Below are 22,003 nucleotides of genomic sequence, written 5' to 3'. Positions count from 1 at the left end.
TCTAGAATTCATCGAAATTTATTGCAGACACTCACTTAAATGAGCTTGACAAGATTGAATAGATAGAAGTTCAAATACCAGCTTGTTACGAAGACTTTTTTCTTGTTTTCATCATTTACTTCTACAGAATCAGAAATCAAGTTCTGTTAAGAGATCAAATGTATTGGGTTCAAACCTAGTGTTGTGGTGAAATTAATGACAAAATGCTTATTTAAAAAATTATTTCAATCTATATATTATTTGTTGTGGACGGAATACGAGAATTCTGGCACGAAATACATTTACAAATTCAAAATAAAGAGCTACATTTTTTAGAGATGCGAGCTTATTTTTCAACGATTATGAGCCACGTTACCCCTGGCGTTCATAGCGGGATTTTTTGGAACCATCCCGATGTTAGAGGTAAGGGCTATTTTTTCACGATTATGGGTGACGTTACCCGTGGCGTTCGTAGCGGGATTTTTGGAACTACAGAAAACGCATGATATTACCCTTAGGCAGTAGTCATAACGTAGATTTTTTTATCATATAGAATAACCAATTGACGTTAAAAAAACGCAAAGTATAAATTAGAGAAATTTATTACAGGTTTACGCGAATTTTGTTGTGAAATACATTTTAAAGAACGAGACTGTTTTTTAGAGATACGGTCTTTTTTTTTACGACTATGGGGCACGTTACCCGTGGTGTTCGTAGCGGGAGTTTTTGGTACCATTCTAAAATTCATATTGCTTTTAGTCAGAAGTCAGCACATAGGTAGTCAGTCATAACCGATTGGTATTCAAATATACAAAGGATGAATTACATAAGCTTTACCTGAACAACCCGACAATTTGCCGTGAATCCTTCTTGTGATTGTGTGTCCTTAAAAGTAAGCACGACAGGCACATTGAGATAATGGTTATTGCTACCTTCTTGCTTTTTAAAAAAGGCATCAAGCCAAACTGCTCAACCATGCAGTTAGGCTTTGCACTTTTTTTAAAATTAGAATTAATGAAATAAAACAAAGCTTGTCATTTCAATCATTTCAGGATTGTGGAGACAAACATAGTGGTTCAGTGATTTCCTTAGTTACACAATTCGTTTAATAATGCTTGGTGTTACAACTATTTTTTTAATCAATTTTAATTAAAATTTTTTCATTCACGACATTTGCAGGTTCTGAGCTGCTGTTGATGTAGAGTTTTGTAACGGTGGACCCCTCAGTCTATGACAGAAACAAGTAGGACAGAAGATTCCATCTTCATCACTAACAAAAGAAAAAGGGAGGTTTGCATTTTAAGGTTAGGTTAGAAACAAAACAACAATAAAACCATTTGCTGATACTACCTTTCATACATTATCACAAATAGGAGCAGTACATATTGGCAGCCATGTAGCTTTGTAGTTGCTTCAAAGAATTTTTTTCCTTGTCTGGTAATTGGTTGGTAATGTTGCCCATTCTATTGTTAACTTTTTTCTCTAGTTCATGCTGTAAAACATTTATTTTAGAACTTTGAATACCTCCTATCCTTATAGCCATGGAACACTTGACATTGACTCCATTTACACTTGCAGAAACAATAACGAACATATTTGCAACAAGTATTTTTTTGTGACCATGAAACAAAAAATTGTGAATTTTTCTAAGTACCTATATTTAGAAGACATCTAGCGGAGGAATTGCTTGTTATTGAGTACTCTACTGAACTGTCAATTTGTTCGTTGTCAGGGGGCTATATCTAGTGTGGTTGCCATAATAATGGTTGCCTCGCGTATTGGAAATGCTTTGCCGAATCCCAGGATATCGCCAAGTGTGCCATATTGTCATAATCGTTTTTCTCTTTAGGATGGTTACCAATGTGCAGTTGAATTCTAAAAGGTAAAAGCACAAAATCTTGGTGAAAACTTGTTGTGCAGCATACCACACCATTAATAGCTTATTGAAAAGTTCTGGTTACTTTCTGCTTTGTTTCCAGCTTTTGTTTGATATGCTATATTTAAAGAACTGATGTTGGCATCAGCTTGATGGGAAAAAGTCATTTCCAATGTGGTAGGAGATTTATCTAGAACTGCATTAACCTTCTAATTAAACACGAGAAATTTTCTAGGGCACAAACTTGGATTTATTTGATGATAGAGTCGGATGGTTTTCCTGAAGTTGCAGTTTGAAATAACCTTTCAAAGCATAAACTCGTCTTCGTAGAAAGGGACTTGTAAGTAAACAAGAACTGTTTTCTGGTTTTTTGCTAACTATATCTAACCTACATAATTTTCTGTTCAATAGTTAATGTTGTTTTTGTTTTTTTAATAAAGGTGAAAAGTAACGCTGGCTCTGTAAATGTTCTTGGTTTGGGGCAAGATGTTGAATAAATTGCGATGATTGGATGGACAACATGGAATTCCTACACTTTATTCGTATTCCCCAAGCGGTATTTAAAATTCAAAAATTGAAGTGCATATCTGGGCTCCCTTCCTATCCGCAGCCCCGTTTCCCCTTGACTCGTAATAAGCCCGTAGGGGGTCATGCCCCTACTGTACGGTATATTAAAAAATAACATATACCGAGGTTTGGAGGGCTCTGGCCGGAAAGGGGACGTGGGGGTCCGCTTAGTCCGATGATGTGTTCACGGAGGGCGACGTGGCTACCCACAAATCCGAATTAAAGGTTAATCGCTCCAGTAAAAATGTTCCATATCTTCGGCTCTTCTTCCGGCTTGTCTTAGCCAATCACCGGGTAATCTCCCCGGTGGGTCAACAAGGCAGTGTCTCCCCCTGCCTGGGTTGACGGCAACTTTTGAAAGGGCTATTGTGCCTTTTTAAAGTTGCAAAATCATTTATAAGTGCAGAGAAATGTCAATACAATTTATTTTTTTTTAACAAAAAAAGCAAAACTCTTGTTTTTGACTTTATACTTACTGTTCGTTTTTTTTTCCTTGTTTTTTTATTCCACACATGTAGCCACAATGTATGTATTAACTTTGGCTATTGATACATACCTGATAGCCTTATTAGTTTTGATTGAGATTTCAATTTTGAATCATTGGGGAATCGAACCCTGGATGTTCAGCATACCGCGCCGATGCTCTACCAATGAGCCATGAATCATGTGCAGTTAATTTGGCTTTTTTCTTGTCACTTACGGACTTACATTTACACTTAATAAAGCATAAAATTGAAATATACTGCTGCAATATTCTTTCTGCAATTATTCTGATTCATTTTTCATACATCAACTGAGGTTTGAACCCAGGGTAACAGGTATCGCAGCTAAAGGCTCTACCACAGAGCTACGGACCTTATAAACACATGAGAAAGATAAACATTAAAATAAATTCAAGGTAAGTTCTTTACACTTGCAATAATAATTAATGTAACGCGAGTTAATCATTAAATCTCTTTAACACCAAGTAATTTATTACTTTTTCCACTACATTCGCGATTTGAACCCTGGCCATTCACCATACGTAGCCGACGCTCAACCATTGAGCCATGGTTCACATTTTTGTTTCTTACACAATATTTTTTTTACCATTTGAAGGATTAGTCGAACTTACATTAGAAATAATGAAGTGAAGGAAAACATATATGATGACTGGCCAAGTTCTACTAATCAACTAATTATTTATTGAATAAATTGAAGACATTGTTAGACTTGACTCTGTACGGGCTCGAACCATATAATTACGACATTCAAAGCCGACGCTCAACCATTATGCCATGAAACACATCACTTTTGTGGCAGGACCTGTATTAAAAACACTGATGTGAAGGAAATCGACAGTATGCATAGATTCACTTTTTCACTCAAGCGGGATTTGATCCTGAGATATAGCACTTAGCCACCCGATGCGTTACTTTTCAGCTATGGACTACGATGACGATGTTGTTAAATGAATGGTTTGATCACACAATCTTCGCTTTCTAATATAAAATTTTTTAATTTGTCGATTACATAACTCAAGTAAAACTACACTGAGATTTTAACCAAAGATCTTTGTTTTCTCTCGCTAACGCTTTACTGTTAACCTATCTATTCACATATTCAAAAGTGTTCTGCACGATGATAAATGGTCTGAATATTTTCGAGACATCTAGCGGACAAATAACAATTCATTTTCATGGCCTTCACAACTGTTCTGTCAGCTGTTCTGACAGCAGTTCCATTTCGCTTGGCGTTGGATCTCAGGATGGCAGCCAAAATGGACGTCTTCCTTCTTGATGTTTCACCACTGACTTCGTGTTTTTTTTTAAATCTGGGTTTTGTGAATGAAATCCAAGGAAACTTGTTAAAGGTATTATGGCAAATATTTACGTCAAGTGTTATAGCACTATTCATTAAAAATTACATAGAGAAGGAGGAGGAGCAAGGCTCGACTTTACCAGCACGTTTGTCATCTCCGTTTGGCCAATACGCCCACCTTTGTACCAAAGCTGCTACATAAAGAAAGCAGTTTTTTTAAATTCATTTGATAATCTAGATCTTCTAGATTCTTACAGGTTCAACTCAATTCTATCAGATGATGTTACAATTTATCGTTAACAATTTTAGTTATGTAACTATTTCTAGATCTTTGGGATGTACCTGGTGTGCAGCGTGGGATGCAGAGTTGGTCCGTGGCAGAAAGGAATGCTGTGAATGTTCGTTTTTTAGTGTAAATAAAAGATTTTCAGTTCAACATGATTTTAGTCTTCTCATTGTTCGGAACTGGCCGGTCAAATGTGTCACTTTGTGAAGGACACTGAAAATGTGAGTTTAGATAACTTCTTTTTCAATTGTGTGTTGAAGACTGACTCCTTTTTTTTTAACTTAACGTGGAACAGGTAGGTAGAAAAGTTAAGCTCTTCTGATTTTGAATAAGTGTTCAATAGCTGGTTTGTGAAGTGTTATAGGAGTTGGAACGTGTATCCCAGGTTTTTGATAATTTCTATAGTTAAATAAAATTCACCAAAAAAAGTAAATTGAAATGAATTGTTTTATTGTCCCTCCTCCACCCAACAATTCCACCACTATTTTACATATATAACAATATACAAATATATACATACATACAAATACAGAAACATACATACACTTAACTAAGTTAACCCATTGGCTGCCAGGCCATGCAACCTTTAGTTGCGTAAACTACAGTAGCTACGCGTGGCGTCGTAAGGATCGCCACCAAGTGGGACTTTGTCAGAAGACAAAGTCCGGGCTGGCACAGTGATAGAAACCTTTCCGGGAATGCACACCCCAGGTAAACTATCACTGTACCGACAAGGAGAGGCCCTGCTGGTGCATTGCCTACTATGCGCCTAAAGACACAAGGCCTTGTGCCTTTAGGCGCATTGGCGACTGTCCCACCCCATGGTATAGAAACCATGAGGCAGAACAGCGCCACGGTTCCCTAAAGCTACAAAAAAAATGGGACACAAGCGGGGTGGCAGCCAATGGGTTAACTTAAATACTACACACACAATACACTACAAAATAAAATACCAAGATGACGATCCACGATGAACGCCGCCATAGCCGCAAGCTGTCTGCTGAGCTACATCCTTTATCGGTCGATTTTTCCATGAGTGGCGACGGGGAAGACGGCGATGAGATAACGGCGAAGGCTTTGATGAGACGATGGCGATGGCGATGACGACGGCGATGGCGAAGACGATGGCGATGGCGAAGATGATGGCGATGGCGAAGATGATGGCGATGGCGAAGATGATGGCGATGGCGAAGATGATGGCGATGGCGAAGATGATGGCGATGGCGAAGATGATGGCGATGGCGAAGATGATGGCGATGGCGAAGATGATGGCGAAGGCGAAGATGATGGCGAAGGCGAAGATGATGGCGAAGATGATGGCGAAGATGATGGCGAAGATGATGGCGAAGACGATGGCGAAGGCGATGGCGATGGCGAAGGCGATGGCGATAGCGAAGACGATGGCGATGGCGAAGACGATGGCGATGGCGAAGACGATGGCGATGGCGAAGACGAAGGCGATGGCGATGGCGAGGCGAAGACGGCGACGAGACGATGGCAAAGGCGACAGCTGAGGCGACTACCAGGAAAATTGTTCTTATATGCCCTGGGAAACAGATGATAAACAAATCAGATTCGTAAACCACATGATACTTGATAAAAAAAGAGATCAAAGTACGGTTATGGCTAACTGGGGTGTCAAAATGGCACAAGTTTGAAAACAAAAATTAGCTCAGGTGATTTCCTGGATAATAGGACCGTAGTGATGAAATGAACTTAACATAGGGGGTACTACTTCTACGATATGTCCTTCTACACTTAAAAAAAGACACTGGCTGCATGGCAATCTTTTATCTTCAATCTCCTTTCAACAAGAACTGGACGCAAACAGTTGTGTTATAAAGCTATGCTTGTTGAATGAATGTTGAAGGAGTTCAAACAAGGAAATGCCTAGTGCACCCAGAAGTCACAAACATTGAAAACAAGGGTGAAAAAGGTTGATAAAACATTTCGTTCTCTAGATATACATGAAAAAAAAAGAGATATCTTAAACAGTAATAGCTCAACTAGTGGGCTTGAGCTTGAAATGATTCAGCCAATACTTTTGAGTCTACTTACAATTCTATTGAGAGGCTCATTGCAAATTAATACTCTTGCTTAAACTTTACCAATAACATTTCTGCTATTCTCCGAAAAAGAATTGGGGACATTTAACCCTAGAAAAAATCTGAAGATTGCATTTTCCAAAGCACAGTCTCAGCATTGACTTGCTAGCTTTCCATGCTCAAGTTGTCATAGCTTGTTAACATAACAGGCATCCACTTTCCAATTCTAATAATAATGCAATATTGTGACAGCTAAAAAGTAAAATGATCATATGGTACTTACTTGTTACTATAGATGCACAGAACCACGGGAAAACTTAAAAAATCAAGAGAGCAAAACGTTTTGCATGTTGACGTAGCTAATGGCAGACATAGCAGACGACGGTCGCATTCAATTTTCTAGGTTTTAATCCGACACGACAAAGGTTTGTTAAAACGTTATAAAATAGGTATTCGGAATATTTAGTCACCCTCAGATGGGTTGATTTTGTATTTGGACTTCCTTACTTCCTTTTATGCAAATTTTCCGGAAATAATTCGGAAGTAAGGAATAACTTGAGAATATGAACCACACAAAGAAAAGAATCAGACTAGTAGTTCATGTAAATCTGGTACACAGAACGAATGATTTTTACCTAATAACTTGAATTATGATCAGTTTTGTGAATTTTTTTCTAATACATGAGTTCTATCCCAAATTGTGTAAGAATCTCAAAATGTGGTTTTTTCGTTCTTGCAGAGACTTGCTGACAGGCACATAAGTCTGTTTGCCTGGATTTGAATATGACAAAAGATTGGACAATTTTTTTGTTTAACTATTGGCCTAGCAGGAGCGAAATGCTAATAGTGTGTAATACTACACAGAAAACAAGCGATGACAAGCTGTATACGTTCAGCGAGATTAAGTTTATTGCAAGATGTTAAACCTCGTATTAACTATTCTCATATATATACAGCCTACATATATTTTCTTTCAGGTGCAATTACTATTGCAGAAGATGCCAGGACTGCATTTCATTACAAACAGGCAATCCAATGTGGTGATCTGGTAATTTGTTTATGATTCCTGTCCTCTGGCTGTCCATCTTGGCTTCCAGCGATTGGTGTTCTTATCGTATACAACCAATAGTGCAATCAAAAGGAAAGAAAAATAAATAAATTTAAAAAGCAATGTCGAATGAGGGCAGTAAAAACATGATCAACTTAATATAGCATAGCCAAATAAAGTTCACTGCACTGGAAGACAAGAAGGATTCGCGGCAAATTATCGGATTGTTCAGGTAAAGCTTATGTAATTCATCCTTTGTATATTTGAATACCAATCGGTTATGACTGACTACCTATGTGCTGACTTCTGACTAAAAGCAATATGAATTTTAGAATGGTACCAAAAACTCCCGCTACGAGCACCACGGGTAACGTGCCCCATAGTCGTAAAAAAAGACCGTATCTCTAAAAAACAGTCTCGTTCTTTAAAATGTATTTCACAACAAAATTCGCGTAAACCTGTAATAAATTTCTCTAATTTATACTTTGCGTTTTTTTAACGTCAATTGGTTATTCTATATGATAAAAAATCTACGTTATGACTACTGCCTAACGGTAATATCATGCGTTTTCTGTAGTTCCAAAAATCCCGCTACGAACGCCACGGGTAACTTCGCCCATAATCCTGAAAAAATAACCCCGTATCTCTAATATCGGGAAGGTTCCAAAATATCCCACTATCAACGCCACGGGTAACGTGGCCCTTAACTGTGAAAAATAAGCCCGTTTCTCTATGATGTTTCGCATGGTTCCAAAAAATCCCGCTACGAACGCAACAGGTAACGTGCCCCATAATCGTAAAAAATAAGACCGTATCTCTAAAAAACAGTCTCGTTATTTTAAACATATTTCATGCCAAAATTCGCGTATTTTCCCAATTGTTTCGTTCTTAGCAAATGTACAGAGTAAATTTGTTAAAAAATTAGGCTGTTACCTAATAAGTGCGAGCCTCTTAACGGCGGCAGACGCATAAAAACAAACCGAAAAAAGTAATTGAAAAATGTATTATCTGATGACTGATGATTATCCGATGCTACCAACCGATTCTAATGTAATGAATTAGCAATATTTAACACCAATCAACCATGGTTTTCCAAAGGTTATATCGAAATGTAAGGGCAACCTTTACTTCAGTTACTTGATATCTATTCAGTTTAGGATGTTCTTGTCCTTCTGAAATACATTCATGTCACACACCAACTGTTATCAACTGACACTGCCCTTACCTGTCACCAAGCTTTCTGTTGCTCACAGGTTTAAGATAAAGATACAAAATCAAACCTAATCTATAAATGCATGATCACTCAATATGCAGTGATTCAGGTCCATTAGTTTCTTCAGATATTTGTATCCTTTCTAATTTAGTAATGATTGATCATAACTGATCTATTTATAAATACCTTGGACAGGTGAAGGAAAACTAACCGACCTTCACATTCTGATGCCAACAAGACCCAAACCTATGACATCGTTCAATTGATTGAACTACAAGCATGAAAAACCTTAACCCTGAAAAAAAATTTATTAAATGTTTGCTGTCACTGTGGTAATTAGATTGAAAATAAATTTTTTGGTGTTACCTTTGTCAACAAAGTAATAATCCAGTGGCTTTGATGGTATCCAATCTACTTTTGATGTTGCAAATTTCTGTAGGACTTCGATTAGCTTAGCAATGCTTCTGATGGATAGTGGTTCACTCAATCCTTTTAATAATGAACTTGGTTCAATTGTAATTGATTGATATTTCATTAGATAAATGCCTAACCTGTAATAATAGACTATTTTCTACTGTATAATGATCGGTTTTGATAGCAACACCATCTACAATTGATTTCTAGAAACATTAAAACAAATAAGGGGCTCTCAGCATCAAACTGAAAGCTACAATTTTAAGAATCTAAAAAGAAAGTAATGTTTTGGGCAATTTATCAGGGCAGTATTATTAAAACATTAGGTTATTACCTGATAAAAAGTGAACCTCTTATCCACATATGGGGTAAAGAATGTACAGGAGGTTGCAGTGAAATGTGTCAGGTTTGGCAAACAAAGCATAGGGAAAACCGCCACATTTTTCTGCAATATCCTGTACATAAGAAATAAAAGAAAACTGTTCTCGTCTGCTGCCTGGATTTGATACATAAATTGATTTTACTGTAACGGATTAAAGACACTTAATACCAACCAACTATTATTTTCAAAAGTGTTATTAAAATTTAAGGAGAAAGTTGAAGATTACTAACGTGATCATCTTTTTTGGGGCTTAAACTTTTCTTCTTGTCTACCTAAATACATTTATGTCACCTACCAACTGTTTGCAACCACCTTTCATATACTTTTCTAGGACTCACGGCATTAAGATTAAGACAAAACATGCTGATCAACTAGCAACTTACAGTGTTTTCTTTCTCCCTCTCTCTCTCTCTAGTTCTTAGGGTTCGTTATATACTTCAAATGTATGCACCTGTCTCTTGATACGCAATTAAATTGTTCGTGGCTCATCTATTCATACATACCTTAGACAAGGGATGGAAACTCAACAACGACCATCGTTTGAGGTTGTGAATATCACCTGTAAGTCTGTATACGTATTAGTCAAATACTAAACGAAATCATACAGAACTATTCTGCCTAAAACTTTAAACAGATAGTTATTTCCCTACGAGATTACAATTACTCACGTGAACTGTGGCAGAGGATCTCAACTCAAATTAACTAATTACGGTGCCACTCCTCTTATACTCCCCTCAGCAATGCACTATAGACGACAGTGGCATCGCGTGGTAGAAAAATCGCCACCTGTCGGGCATTTAAGAAAGCTTAGGTAGTTACTCTCAGTATTTTTGATCGATTTTGAATCTGTTGAAACTGTCTATATATATTCAGTCTCGCTTTTCTTATTACATTCATATTCCAAATTTTTAGTATATTTATGTGTAGATACTCAAAATCAAGTACATGACGGGGTTGAAATCTATTTTTGGCAAGTTATACCAGCATGTGGTTGTCAAAATGATCACATTTCTTTAGTAACATGCTTTTAAATCTACCGCTTAACTATAATGCATTCAGCTTTCAAGATGAGCCATTTCAACCTTACTTTTGTATGTAGATTAATGTAGACCATGGTAAATGGCGTTCAACTTTGTGATGAGATATTGCACTACTTTTCAAAATGATGTGAGGATCAATGTGTGCTTGCTCGTTTCAGGTACAATGTGTTGTGTAACATGTGGGACCAATACTTTATGGTGAAGCAGCATGGTGCCATGCTGTATACCGTTAGTTGATTTTACTACCTGTCACAGGTTGTATTCAAAAAGAAATTGTTTTTATTGTCCCATTTCTTTCCACAATTCCACCACTGTTTTACATATTTGGATTCGTTATGAAGTGATTAACTTCTGTAGAATACGCGGCTTAAAATGATAAAATGTAAATTGTGATGGAGCCATTTATATCCCCATTAAATAAAAACCTTTCTTCGACCAATAGTGGATTGTCTTTGTTTACCCATTGCGAAAACGAGTGAAATTGCGTACACTGTCCCATCCCTACCACCAATTCCACCACTGTTTTACATATTTCAAACCGTTCCTCAAGCGAATCGTTTTTGCCATAAAACATACGACATATAATAAGAATATGGCGATGCTTCCCTTTTTTTTAAATTAGATTCATATTCCAACTATTTAGTATATCTGTCTATAGATACCCAAATCAAGTACATGACGTGGTTGAAATGTATTTTTGGTAAGTTATACCAGCATGTGGTTGTCAAAATGATCACGTTTCTCTAGAAACGTGCTAATTAATTTCCCGTTTAACTGTAATACATCCAGCTTGCAAGATGAGCCATTTCAACCTTAAATTTGTAAGTAGATGAATGTAATCATAGTAAAGAGCGTTCATATCTGTGATGAGATAACGATCTAATTTTTAAAAATTATATTACGAGTGTTACTGTGTGCTTGCTCGTTTCAGGTGCAATATGTTGTGTAACATGTAGGACCAATACTTTATGGTGAAGCAGCATTGTGTCATGTTGTATACCGTTAGCTGATTTTACTTCATGCCACAGGTTGTATTCATAAAGGAATTGTTTTTATTGTCCCATTTCTTTCCACAATTCCACCACTGTTTTACATATTTCAAGCTATTCCTCAGGCGAATTCGCCATATGACATTTCATAAGATTGCCTTACATTCCATCATTTTGAATATATCTGCGCGTAGTTACTCAAAATCAGTACATGTCGCTGTCAAAATCTATTATTGTAAGTTATTATACCAGCATGTGGTTGGTAAATGGCGTTCATGTTTGTGAATAGAGTACTACTTTTTAAAACCCCTCAGTGTGCTTGTTCGTTTCAGGTACAATATGTTGTGTAACATGTAGGACCAATACTTTATGGTGAAGCAGCATGGTGCCATGCTGTATACCGTTAGCTGATTTTACTACCTGTCACAGGTTGTATTCAAAAAGAAATTGTTTTTATTGTCCCATTTCTTTCCACAATTCCACCACTGTTTTACATATTTCAAGTCGTTCCTCAGGCGAATCGCTTTCACTACCTAACGTACGACACATAAGATTTTGGTCAAAAACAAATAACAATTGTTCCTGTTGATTCCATCGGCTTCATCATTGCAATCTATTGCAATGAATCGATTTCCAACAAAATATTTCGCTACAAAAGCTTCATCTTTAAGGTATCCACTTAAAATAGTTTTGCATGTTTAAATGTTATAAATTTTTTCCTTTATGAAATCGTCTGTTTCATTCCTTTTGTTGTCCCTTTTGTTTTTTTGCCCCATCCCTATTTTCGTTTGAACGTTGCTACGTTAACGATTTAAAGTTATATTTTGGCTCGATAGCAATGTACGGGTATCGATGTGTTCATAAACTTTTAACCGTAAGACATTTGTCCTATCTTGATGAGACCGGTTTACGCCGTTTTTAATCCAAAGACATTTCAAAAGTCATTTCCGTTTGAAATGGTAAATCCTAAAAAAATTCGTCGACGATCTGACATTTTATAAAAATGTTAGCTTCAGATGGTTTCGAGTGTGGCAATTGCATCCCAAATTTGTCGAAACTTTCTACAGCTTTGAAATCTAAATTTCTTAACGCTCTTGCAAGGTATCGGTTTGTTAAAGACACTTTACATCGATATTGTATTTTATCTTGGTGAGACCAGCCAATGCCGTTTTGGTTCAAGTAACTTTCGAACTTAGGCATGGCACTATGTGGGGAACTTTTTGGTCTAATTTTGTAAGCAAATTCGGTGAAAAACAGCCTCATTTTGAAAATTCACGCATAAGAAGGCATGAATTTCTTCGAAAAATCTAATTTAGTACACCTCTTCTCGAAGAGGAAAAATTTCATGTATCTTGTTGTACATCATCAGTAGTCAATAGGTTGGAAGAACAGATATGAGTTCATCCAACCTATTTACTATTGTTGCTACAAAAAGATAAATAAAAATAGTAGGTATGAAGTTCTGGTGTTCGTCGGTAAGACTAACCCGCTCAATTTCTAAAAGCAGACTGACTAAGCATCTGTGAACGGCCACAGTTTTAAGGGGGAAGACCAAGGTCATCAACACAAACCAACGAAGATCATAGGACATTTGTTAGGCTGTAGCTTTCACTTCAAGGTTGCCATGGAAGTGGATGGGGATGACACCTGGGAACCAAATGATCATTATACATATGTGATACAAACTTCCATCATTAAGAAACACACGGGTTCCAGAAAAATGCCACGATGTCTCTCTGATAATTGTTTAACTTTAGTCGCTAGGGAATCCGTACCCTAGGAATGCAATCATATGGAGAATATCCATTTTATTGACAATAACACAATCCTCTGGGTATGGCATTTTGTTACTGCTCTCACATCCTGCAATAAACCCAACAAAAATATTTTTTAATGCTGTTAAAAGCAGCTAATGAAGTTCAAATTTATAACTTGCAAGTCATCTACCAACCTTTAAAACAAACTTTTTCTCCACACTGTTGCTTGTTCTTTCCATTAGGTTTACACAAGCCAATGGTTAGCTTGTTTAGAATGCAGGGCAATCACTTTTCGGGATGACAGAAACCCATTAATCCCAGAAAACCCCTAAATATCAGTGGGGACAAAATAGGAAGTTTTGCACCACTGATCATGAAACCAGCAACTTACACACTTGCATCAAATCCTATTTCATAATTTTTTTTTTTTGCAGTTTTCGCATCCAATAAGTTTCACATCTGGCATGGAAGAACAGAGTATTAAGTATTGATGAACCAATTACATTTTTACTGTAGAAAACACTTACGCTATGAAATCTCTGATCATGTTTAGAATAAGATTTCTACACTTGAATTGCTTCATTTCTTGTTTTGAATTTCTGTATTATGTTGAATATCCGCGAACAGACGCGAACAGGCGCCAGAAGCATCCCCAGAAAGTGACACCGCTATTGGCAATGCCCACCACTAAATAAATCGAATGCATGAATAAGAACGACCACGTCTGTGTTTTCGCATCGTATAAATATATTTTACCAAACACCGCTTAGGGAATTTTTCCTTGAATAAACTGCCTATTTTCCTGTTGAAGGCATGGCGACCAAAGTGAATGTATAAGAAGAAAGCAGACGGTTTTTGGGCGCTTCTTTCCAACGAAGTCGTGCAGCATTGCCATTATTAAATTTTGACGAATGTTCAAAATGGATGATCGTCAGGTCCAATGTCTGGCAACATCACCTAAAGGAATGCCAAAATGGAGCAGTGTCAAGTATAAATTTTATCCAAAATCAGTATCGCTAGGTTTTGCGTAACGGTGACTTAATTTACGGAGACCACCGAACTCGAAGTAAATCATATGCAAATTACAGATCTACGAAAGGCTTACCTATTATATTACTGGTCGCCGACATGGCCATCAGGGTGCATAGTGACGTGTGTGGATTACAACACATGCATTGGATCAGAATTAAGGCTATGGTATTCTAGAAATGCAGCCTTCATAATGAATAGTAAACCTCCCTCGCCTCAACAACTTATACTTTGATTTTGGAAATTAAAAGAGAACCAATCGCTTACCAGCTTGTATATCATAAGTCCTCTTGTCAGACTTTTAAAAACTGAAAAAGTAAACAAAATTGTTCCTTGCCTATCAATAAATGAAAAGATTGCGGAGATCGTGGAGCAGCAATACATTAGAATCAAAGATTGCTGTTTACCCCTCTACACTCTTTACTGGTAATAGTTTCAGAAATGAATGCATCTTCCAACACGCCATTTGGTAATAGCAAAACTCATCTTGAATGCCAATTCCAGCTGTGGCGGGGTGAGGGGTAACTGGTGTTCCTGGTTAAGATCTTTGGTCAAATTCGTCTAATACTTCTTTTCGCAATCGATTGCTACTGCTGGTCACTGGGTATCAGTCTGTCAACTTTGATCAACAATTCGGCGAATTTTACATATATGTCTGATGCCTTTCCAAACTTTCATTTGACGAGAGCGTTTAGTCTCAGTTGACCTTTCGTAGCACTCGATAACAACAAACACAGTCACACTACATATGCTTTTCTTTATAGGATTCCATTCTCGAAAACAGGTCAGCAGTGTTCAAGTGCAACACACACAGCAATAACAATAGCCTTAATTCCAGAAACGGGTAGAGCCCATTCTGAAACTGCCAAATAATTCAGAATTTGGGGGACGTAACAATAGCAAAAGAATTGGCAATCGGGAAGCCATGAAATTAGGCGCCATTACGACTTTAGCAGACGTCTTGCAGACGATGTGTTAGGCCAAAACAGATCCATCAAATCGACGAGGAAACTTGAATCCAATTTGCCCGAGCTGCAAACCCAAATTCAATCAGCTGATTGCGGCACACACATTCTGTTCGCGTGGACGTGATAAAAATGAAAAAGAACAAAAAAAAACTTTGTCTTCACGGCGTTTTCGTCGCTGCAATGGCCGTTACTAATTGAGGAGAAAGTTGCAGTTCAAAGTCTGTCCGTCTTGCTGTTAGTTTTCCCCCGCCACTCGAGCGTCCTGATAATTCCGCCGGATATAGACAGAGAGGAGACATGGAAAGAGAATTTTCTCTTTGTTCTAGCATTTTAGCTGTACGCATTTCTGCGAATTGTTTGGCGAGCATTAAACGGCCGTGTCCGACGACCTAATAGAAAAACTCCCCAGCTTTTTCATTCTCATTTTCCATAAGGAGAAAGGTAAAAGAGTTTATGACCAACAGCTTGTCTATACACTTGAGTTAGTTTCTTTTCTTCCAGGAACTTCAAAGATTAAATATCATGCTTATTGTTTTCATCCTCTGATATTGCCAGGATACAAGTCAAAGGCCACCAACAATGTTAAAACAAAAACGGTTAGTCTAAAGTGAGATTCAAAATAGGCTGTTAGAACTATTGAAACAAGACTAAATCTATTGTCGTTTTCGATGTAGATGTCAACGTTTGAAACCAGATGCGGGATATTCAACGAATCAGAATCTTGACAATCGAGCCTCAACTCGGTTTTCTATCGAAATACAGTCACTGTTTTTTATTGATACTACTGAAAAAACAAACCCAAACAATATAAGTACATATAGTTTGCATTTCCGACTCGTTAAACCGAAGTAGCAACAAACGTATTGGTTTTCGTGTTCTCCATAGATAGAAATAGCCTCGGTGATGCAAGACATAATGCCTGTGCAATGGAGAGAGAGCTATATGCACATTCACATAGCAACTCTTTTTGAAAGACAAATATCAAAGCCTGAAAAGCTGAAGTCTCCGATAGAATCCGGAAGAAAAGAAAAAAGAAAATCCAGTTACGGATGGATTCTCAAGTTTCAAGACAGTGTAGAAGAATGGTAAGAGACGTGAGTGCTTCCCTATTTTCAGCACCGGATATTGGGATAACAAGTGCAGAAAAATGCTATCCACTACTACTTTTCTATTTAATGAGGTGAAAACCTTTTATCCTTGCAGCGCTTCACATATATCGATTTCAAAGAGGAAAAGCCTTTCTTTTAAATTGAATAAGTCAAACGACTAATGAAAACAAAAAGCCTTTCTTTCTGCGAATTCCATTTTGCTTGAAGACGCCCACGACGTGCTTATATTTATCTCTGAGCAGCTCCTTTCATCCGCTCATGTATAACATCAGGTTAAGAAAAGCGGGGAGTTGTTGCTGCGAACGCCGTACACGCGGAGAGCCGGCAGGGGGTTCCATTCAATTACGTCGCCATTAATATTCGCCTCACGCACGGCAAAAGTGTAGCTTGAAGAAAAGACCATCCATCTGTGTCTGCTTCGATCCCGCTTCATCCGCAGGATATGGAGAATAATGTCGCCGTGAAGTGAAAGCCAATGTAATTGGTTGTAGGCAGTGCTATAATTTGGCTGGTCACGCAAAGTCGCGCGTAATTGACTTTGCCATGAAAGGGCTTCATAATATGGCAAGAAAAAATAAAAGATGTCTCATTTTGCCGGAAGCCAAACAACAACATCAACTCAAATTTGGTTTTGTTTTTATTTCCGTTTTTTTTCTGTTATCTTTAAGATAAAAAAAAAAATATGTTGATATAACGTTAGTTGTGCAATCGGTTACGATAGCGAATGTTTAAGGACTCGTGTAGAAGTGATACGAACTTTTGGATGGATCAATATTAGTTCCAAGTTGCGTGCAACAATTCGCTTGACAGTTGCTTTTAGCTTGATGGATGTCTAGGCACACACGGCCATTCTTCTTTTTCTTTTCTATCAACAATACAAGAGCCGTGCACGTCGCAAATGTCGAAAGGTAGAAGTTAATCTGGGGTAGCGTTAAAAGAAAAGGCTTCCATCACCGGCATCAACTGGAGGCTCCATAAGACGGATATGGTCTACGAGCGGAAGGTTGTTCAGTCGAATATAAAACAAAAGACCCATGGGTTTTGCTTCTCCTATTTTGTGGGCGTTTTCACTAACCTTGGATAAAGTTCAAGGTGAAAAAAGATCTAATGTATTTCGAATAGATCAATCAAGCCCGTCGTAGTTTTTAGTATTGAGTGGAAGGGGAGGGGGCTTTAACTCCATCAGCTAAAGCGACCTAGAAATTTTAGTTGATAGTGACCTCGTAGTCGGTTACACGTGCACATTCGCAGTGAAACAAATTTCATAAGATACAATTTTTTCTTCTTACTTAGATTGCAGGACATGTAAGTATTGCAATAGAATCGCAGTTGTCACGTTAGACTCATTTATCGCTTTAATTCTACGAGTTACGCAATCGTTCTTATCAAAAGTTACGCGCACCATTGGGCAATCATTTGCAGTGGTGGTTCACCAATTGGCCGTTTATAAAGACGCGAATCACGGTGTATAAGAAACCGAGCGTGTCTACACATAGCTAAAGAAAACAGCGTTGAAAAAAACTGGAACAAAAAAGGGGAAACTTGATATCACTGCAAACAATAGGAGAAAACTTGCCAAGATGGAGAGATCATTTAGCAAACATGCCTCCGAGAACTGCTTTTAATTCAAATAAGCATAACGTGGAATCAGCTTTTCATTTTGCAGACGTACCGCAAGAGGACATGACATTTATTGCTTTTTATTATCGTGCTCGACTTTCATTTTTCTTTTTTTTTTCGCATGCGCAATTATTGATCCGTGTTATATCAGCTATTTTTGTTTTCCTTCTTACATCCTATTGCCGCATTTTATTATTCCTTAAAAAAAAAAAAAAAATACTGAACTTGCCCAGCAACGGGTTATTCATCCGCTGCCCGTACTATTCCGCATCCGTACGTTTCACGCATCCGTCGCACACATTTTTTCCAAAATAGAAGGATCATATTTTTTTTTTTTAAGGGGAGCTTTCCGCCATTGAATTACGTTGTTTTCCTTGAGCAAAAGCAAAGTGATTAAATTCTGTTATTATGTAGATATCCATTATTGCTGATGGCTCTTGTTATTTCCCGTTCTACATCAAATTTGATATCAAATTATAAGCTTCTTTGACGGAAGTGATGTTTTTCTTTCTTTTTTCCTACCCGCTCCAAGTCTTTTCTTTTTTTTTGGTTTAATGCGTTAGCCATGACATAAAATAAAGGCAGCCACACCCCACCCAAACAATCTAATAACTCGCCGACAAGAAGTTTGAAAAGCTTTTTCAGAAGAGCGGGGGAGGGGGTTAGTATATTCTCTTCATCGGGAACGAGACTATAAATCCAGCGGAAGTAAAGTGCGGAGCTGATGGGGTATCTATTAATTCAAAAAATAAAAACAAAGCAACAAATCTCGTTTGGCTCATGTTTTTCAAAAAGTTCTTCCATCCCCATCAGTTGGCTATCTCTTAATATGCTGTGCGCAAAGTAATCAAAAGATGATTAAGGGGGGGACGACAAAAATAAACGCGTTTTTTATTTGGTATGTTTAAGATTATTACGACGCTCATCTGCCGTGTTTTGGACACCGAAAGGCTTGGCGTGTCGCTCACGCCCGTGTTACTCGGCCGATTGAACGAGTTGATCGTTTTCCCGCTGTCAGCGCGAATGAATGCTTACTCTACCGAAATGTGTGTATGGCCATCACAAACTCTTGGCCGTCTGGTGCTGATGGGTCAGTGCAAGTTCGTCCCTTATTTTTATTTAACCCTCGTATAGATATGTATAGTTCCTTGACATGCTTGGCGCTATCGTCAAGCGCATAGATCCCCTAAGGCGAATTATCCGCTTCCCTTTTTATTTTCAAAAGCCCCGCTATCCTTCCCTATTTTTTTTTTTTTTTTTGTTTAACGAACTGTCTGTCAGAGATGCTGGCCTTGGCCGTCTTCGATTCGCAAGGGAATGAAAAAATTGTAGAAGGGAGTTCACAAAATTCTGACAGGCTCGACACTTACCCCCTCAAAAATGACATTTTTTAGCTTCCAAGTTGAATAAATGCAGCGTTTCTTTAGTATGCTTACAACAGAGTATGTTTGTTTTTTTTAGAATGAAATACGTTATCGATCGCAACCACTTGGAGCAGTACTGACCGTGCCTAACTAAGAGAAGCCACTTGGACTTTTGAAGTTGGACTTTGTCTGATTAATTTCCCCTTTCTTCTTTGAAAATGCGTTGAAAACTTTTCTCTTTTCATCGATTCAACTTAACGTCATGTCACGAACAAAACATAACGCCATCACAATGCCAACTGAACTCGTACGCGATAGCCGAAAAAGCTTTTCGAATTGGACGGTAACATCAAGTCGATGCAATCGAGCTAAACGCGGATGGCGTTTGTTTATGCAAATCACTATGTGCACTAGCATTTGACGTCGTTGAGATTCGTGTGTGTTCACTCTTCAGTTTGCCTACGCCCACCCGCCCTTCAAGTACTTTGAAACTTCTTCGCGAATGCCGAGAGCCTTTAGATGTAACGAGGAACTCTGAAATTATTATTCAAATGCATTTCCAGACATTCCCCCCCCCTCCCTTTTTTTCAAGTTGATATGAAAAGAGTGCAAAAAGACATTTTCTTTTTCCTTTTATTTTCTTTTGAGCCGTGCAACAAAAGAATATGGGACACACGCCTTTTTTGGGAACACAAAAATATGCGCATTCCGGTCCATCCCACCGTGATTTTGATGCTACTCCTGCTTGTCTTTACATTTCTTTTCATCTCCGGCTGTTTGTTTTTTTTTCTTTCGCGAAGACGCCAATCTTCTCAAATTGGCCAACGCATCGTCGTTTGTGCAGAAATAAAAAATGGTAAAATGTCATCCCTAAAAGAGAAAAAAAAAAAAAATGTGCTTGTCAAACTACGATCGTGAGCTACTAGAATGATGAAGTCTCTTTTCAAAATGTCGAATCAAATCATTGAGATTCGACACGTGCGTGCCCTTTCACCCACCATTTCGGAAGGAGGATCTCCGGAATTGACACTATTCGTCAAGCCAAACGCATGTTTTTTTTTTAAAGTTGAATAAGAAAGTCGAACTTGATCTAATCCACTACGCTAAAACATCTTCGTTGATGGCTGATAGAATTTGGACGCTTTGGAAAACAGATGGCTCATTTGCATTCATTTGCAACGTTTATGAAAGACACATTTCATATACCTTTTATTGTGCATAATCAGCCGTATAATGAACCAAAGAAAAAAGAAAGAATTGCGCCTTTCATTGTGATAGGGGAAACAACGGTAATCTTCACGTTTGATTCATGTCGTGATTGAATAATACACGCTGAAAATTAGCATTCATTGTTGTTGTTTTTTGGGGGAGCGGGAGTCGCTTTGAACGCCCATGGCGACAAGTGTTGAACAACCGGTGCGTGATGTTTACGGCCGTTTAGCTTTGTCTCTCGTTCTCGTAGTTGATTGTACATTCGAATGCAATTTGCGAGTTCAACTCGGGTTCTGCACGCTTGCCAACGTCATGAATTACATGGGGAGGTAATTGAGTTGCATGTCGAAGCGTTAACCTGTGGGCTTCATTTCATGGTTTAATTGGAGGTGAGTTCTGATTGTTGTGTTCGTGAATGGAAGAGCTGCAACTGAACGAGCGTTGCCATAGCAAAGAGACAACGTTCAAGGTTTCCCTTAGCTTCGTGCAATTATTACAATGGGAACGGGGGATCTGAAATCAAATAGAAAAATATGTTACAGAGTTAAAGATAAATTAAAGAAAATTGCATTACAATGATGACCTAATCTCTTCGGGATAGGCACGTGTCATCCACAATCCGCAACGTGATTTGAATTTCACGCAGTTCTTTTTGCACTGCAAAAAAACCGCCTGCGGTATCCGCATCGGCTTCCCCCCCCCCTCCATCCAATGGCCTTCGGCGTGACTGTTATCATCATTTCTGTGTCCTCGAGCAATTTAATTTTTTTTTTCATCCGGGTTTTGGTTTAAAAGAAAAATAAGGCTGAGTAAGATTTCTGTTTTTCACGTAATATACGCCCATCATTTGCATAGCTACACGAGCTGACCAAACCCCCCAAAAAATTCGTGGAAACGAATGGATCATCAATTTGTGACCTTCACCTCCTTTTTTTGTTGTATCGTCCTCATCTTATCCTCCACTTCCTGTTCGTCATTTTGTCCAGGTATGGCGCAACCATTTCTATACCTACGTAGTCATGGCTGTGGCACCCAGACAGTACACACCTTTTCAAAGCACAACTCCAAAGGCCACACATTTATACTATTTCTCATCGTCATGCCGTCCAATCAGTGTCTTATCTTCGTGTAAGCCACAAAGTTGGGAAACTTTGTTCGCTTTTAAAAAGCATTCACAGTGATCGAGCCCATCATTTTTGTGTTTCTCATCGAACCCCGACGTGCACACCAAGGTACGTGTAAATATTGCACCATTCAACCAACGTTAATTTCTAGTTAACGGTGAGACTCTTTGATTTATTACAG

General features: G+C 38.1%; 1 protein-coding gene and 3 long non-coding RNA genes across 5 annotated transcripts; 2 read left to right on the top strand and 2 right to left on the bottom strand.

Moving 5' to 3' along the window:
* Window positions 1-741: 741 nt before the first annotated feature.
* Window positions 742-2,405, top strand: LOC130702556 (uncharacterized). Its single transcript, XR_009004343.2, has 6 exons — window positions 742-871; window positions 1,159-1,283; window positions 1,353-1,861; window positions 1,959-2,032; window positions 2,091-2,195; window positions 2,296-2,405. It is a non-coding gene; the product is annotated as an uncharacterized LOC130702556 (long non-coding RNA).
* A 1,751-nt stretch (window positions 2,406-4,156) lies between these two features.
* Window positions 4,157-4,658, top strand: LOC130702557 (uncharacterized). 2 transcript variants are annotated; one of them, XR_009004345.1, is made up of 3 exons: window positions 4,157-4,274; window positions 4,338-4,479; window positions 4,550-4,658. It is a non-coding gene; the product is annotated as an uncharacterized LOC130702557 (long non-coding RNA). The 2 variants fall into 2 exon arrangements; XR_009004344.1 differs by having other exon boundaries at window positions 4,333-4,479.
* A 394-nt stretch (window positions 4,659-5,052) lies between these two features.
* Window positions 5,053-10,633, bottom strand: LOC130702444 (putative uncharacterized protein DDB_G0290521). The gene is made up of 3 exons (XM_059495762.1): window positions 10,592-10,633; window positions 6,837-6,952; window positions 5,053-6,054 (listed from the first exon to the last, which is right to left on the bottom strand). Exons 1-3 carry the CDS (start codon window positions 10,631-10,633, stop codon window positions 5,523-5,525), a joined length of 690 nt encoding a protein of 229 aa, XP_059351745.1. The 3' UTR covers window positions 5,053-5,522.
* A 1,474-nt stretch (window positions 10,634-12,107) lies between these two features.
* On the bottom strand, window positions 12,108-14,261 carry LOC130702558 (uncharacterized). Its single transcript, XR_009004346.1, has 5 exons — window positions 14,153-14,261; window positions 13,924-14,083; window positions 13,788-13,855; window positions 13,591-13,724; window positions 12,108-13,502 (listed from the first exon to the last, which is right to left on the bottom strand). It is a non-coding gene; the product is annotated as an uncharacterized LOC130702558 (long non-coding RNA).
* Window positions 14,262-22,003: the final 7,742 nt, after the last annotated feature.

This window comes from Daphnia carinata, chromosome 6, assembly GCF_022539665.2.
Source record: "Daphnia carinata strain CSIRO-1 chromosome 6, CSIRO_AGI_Dcar_HiC_V3, whole genome shotgun sequence".
In the NCBI taxonomy this organism is placed as follows: Eukaryota; Metazoa; Arthropoda; class Branchiopoda; order Diplostraca; family Daphniidae; genus Daphnia; species Daphnia carinata.
The sequence above is the reverse complement of the archived record's forward strand: the minus strand, read 5'-3'. Positions and strand labels throughout refer to the sequence as shown.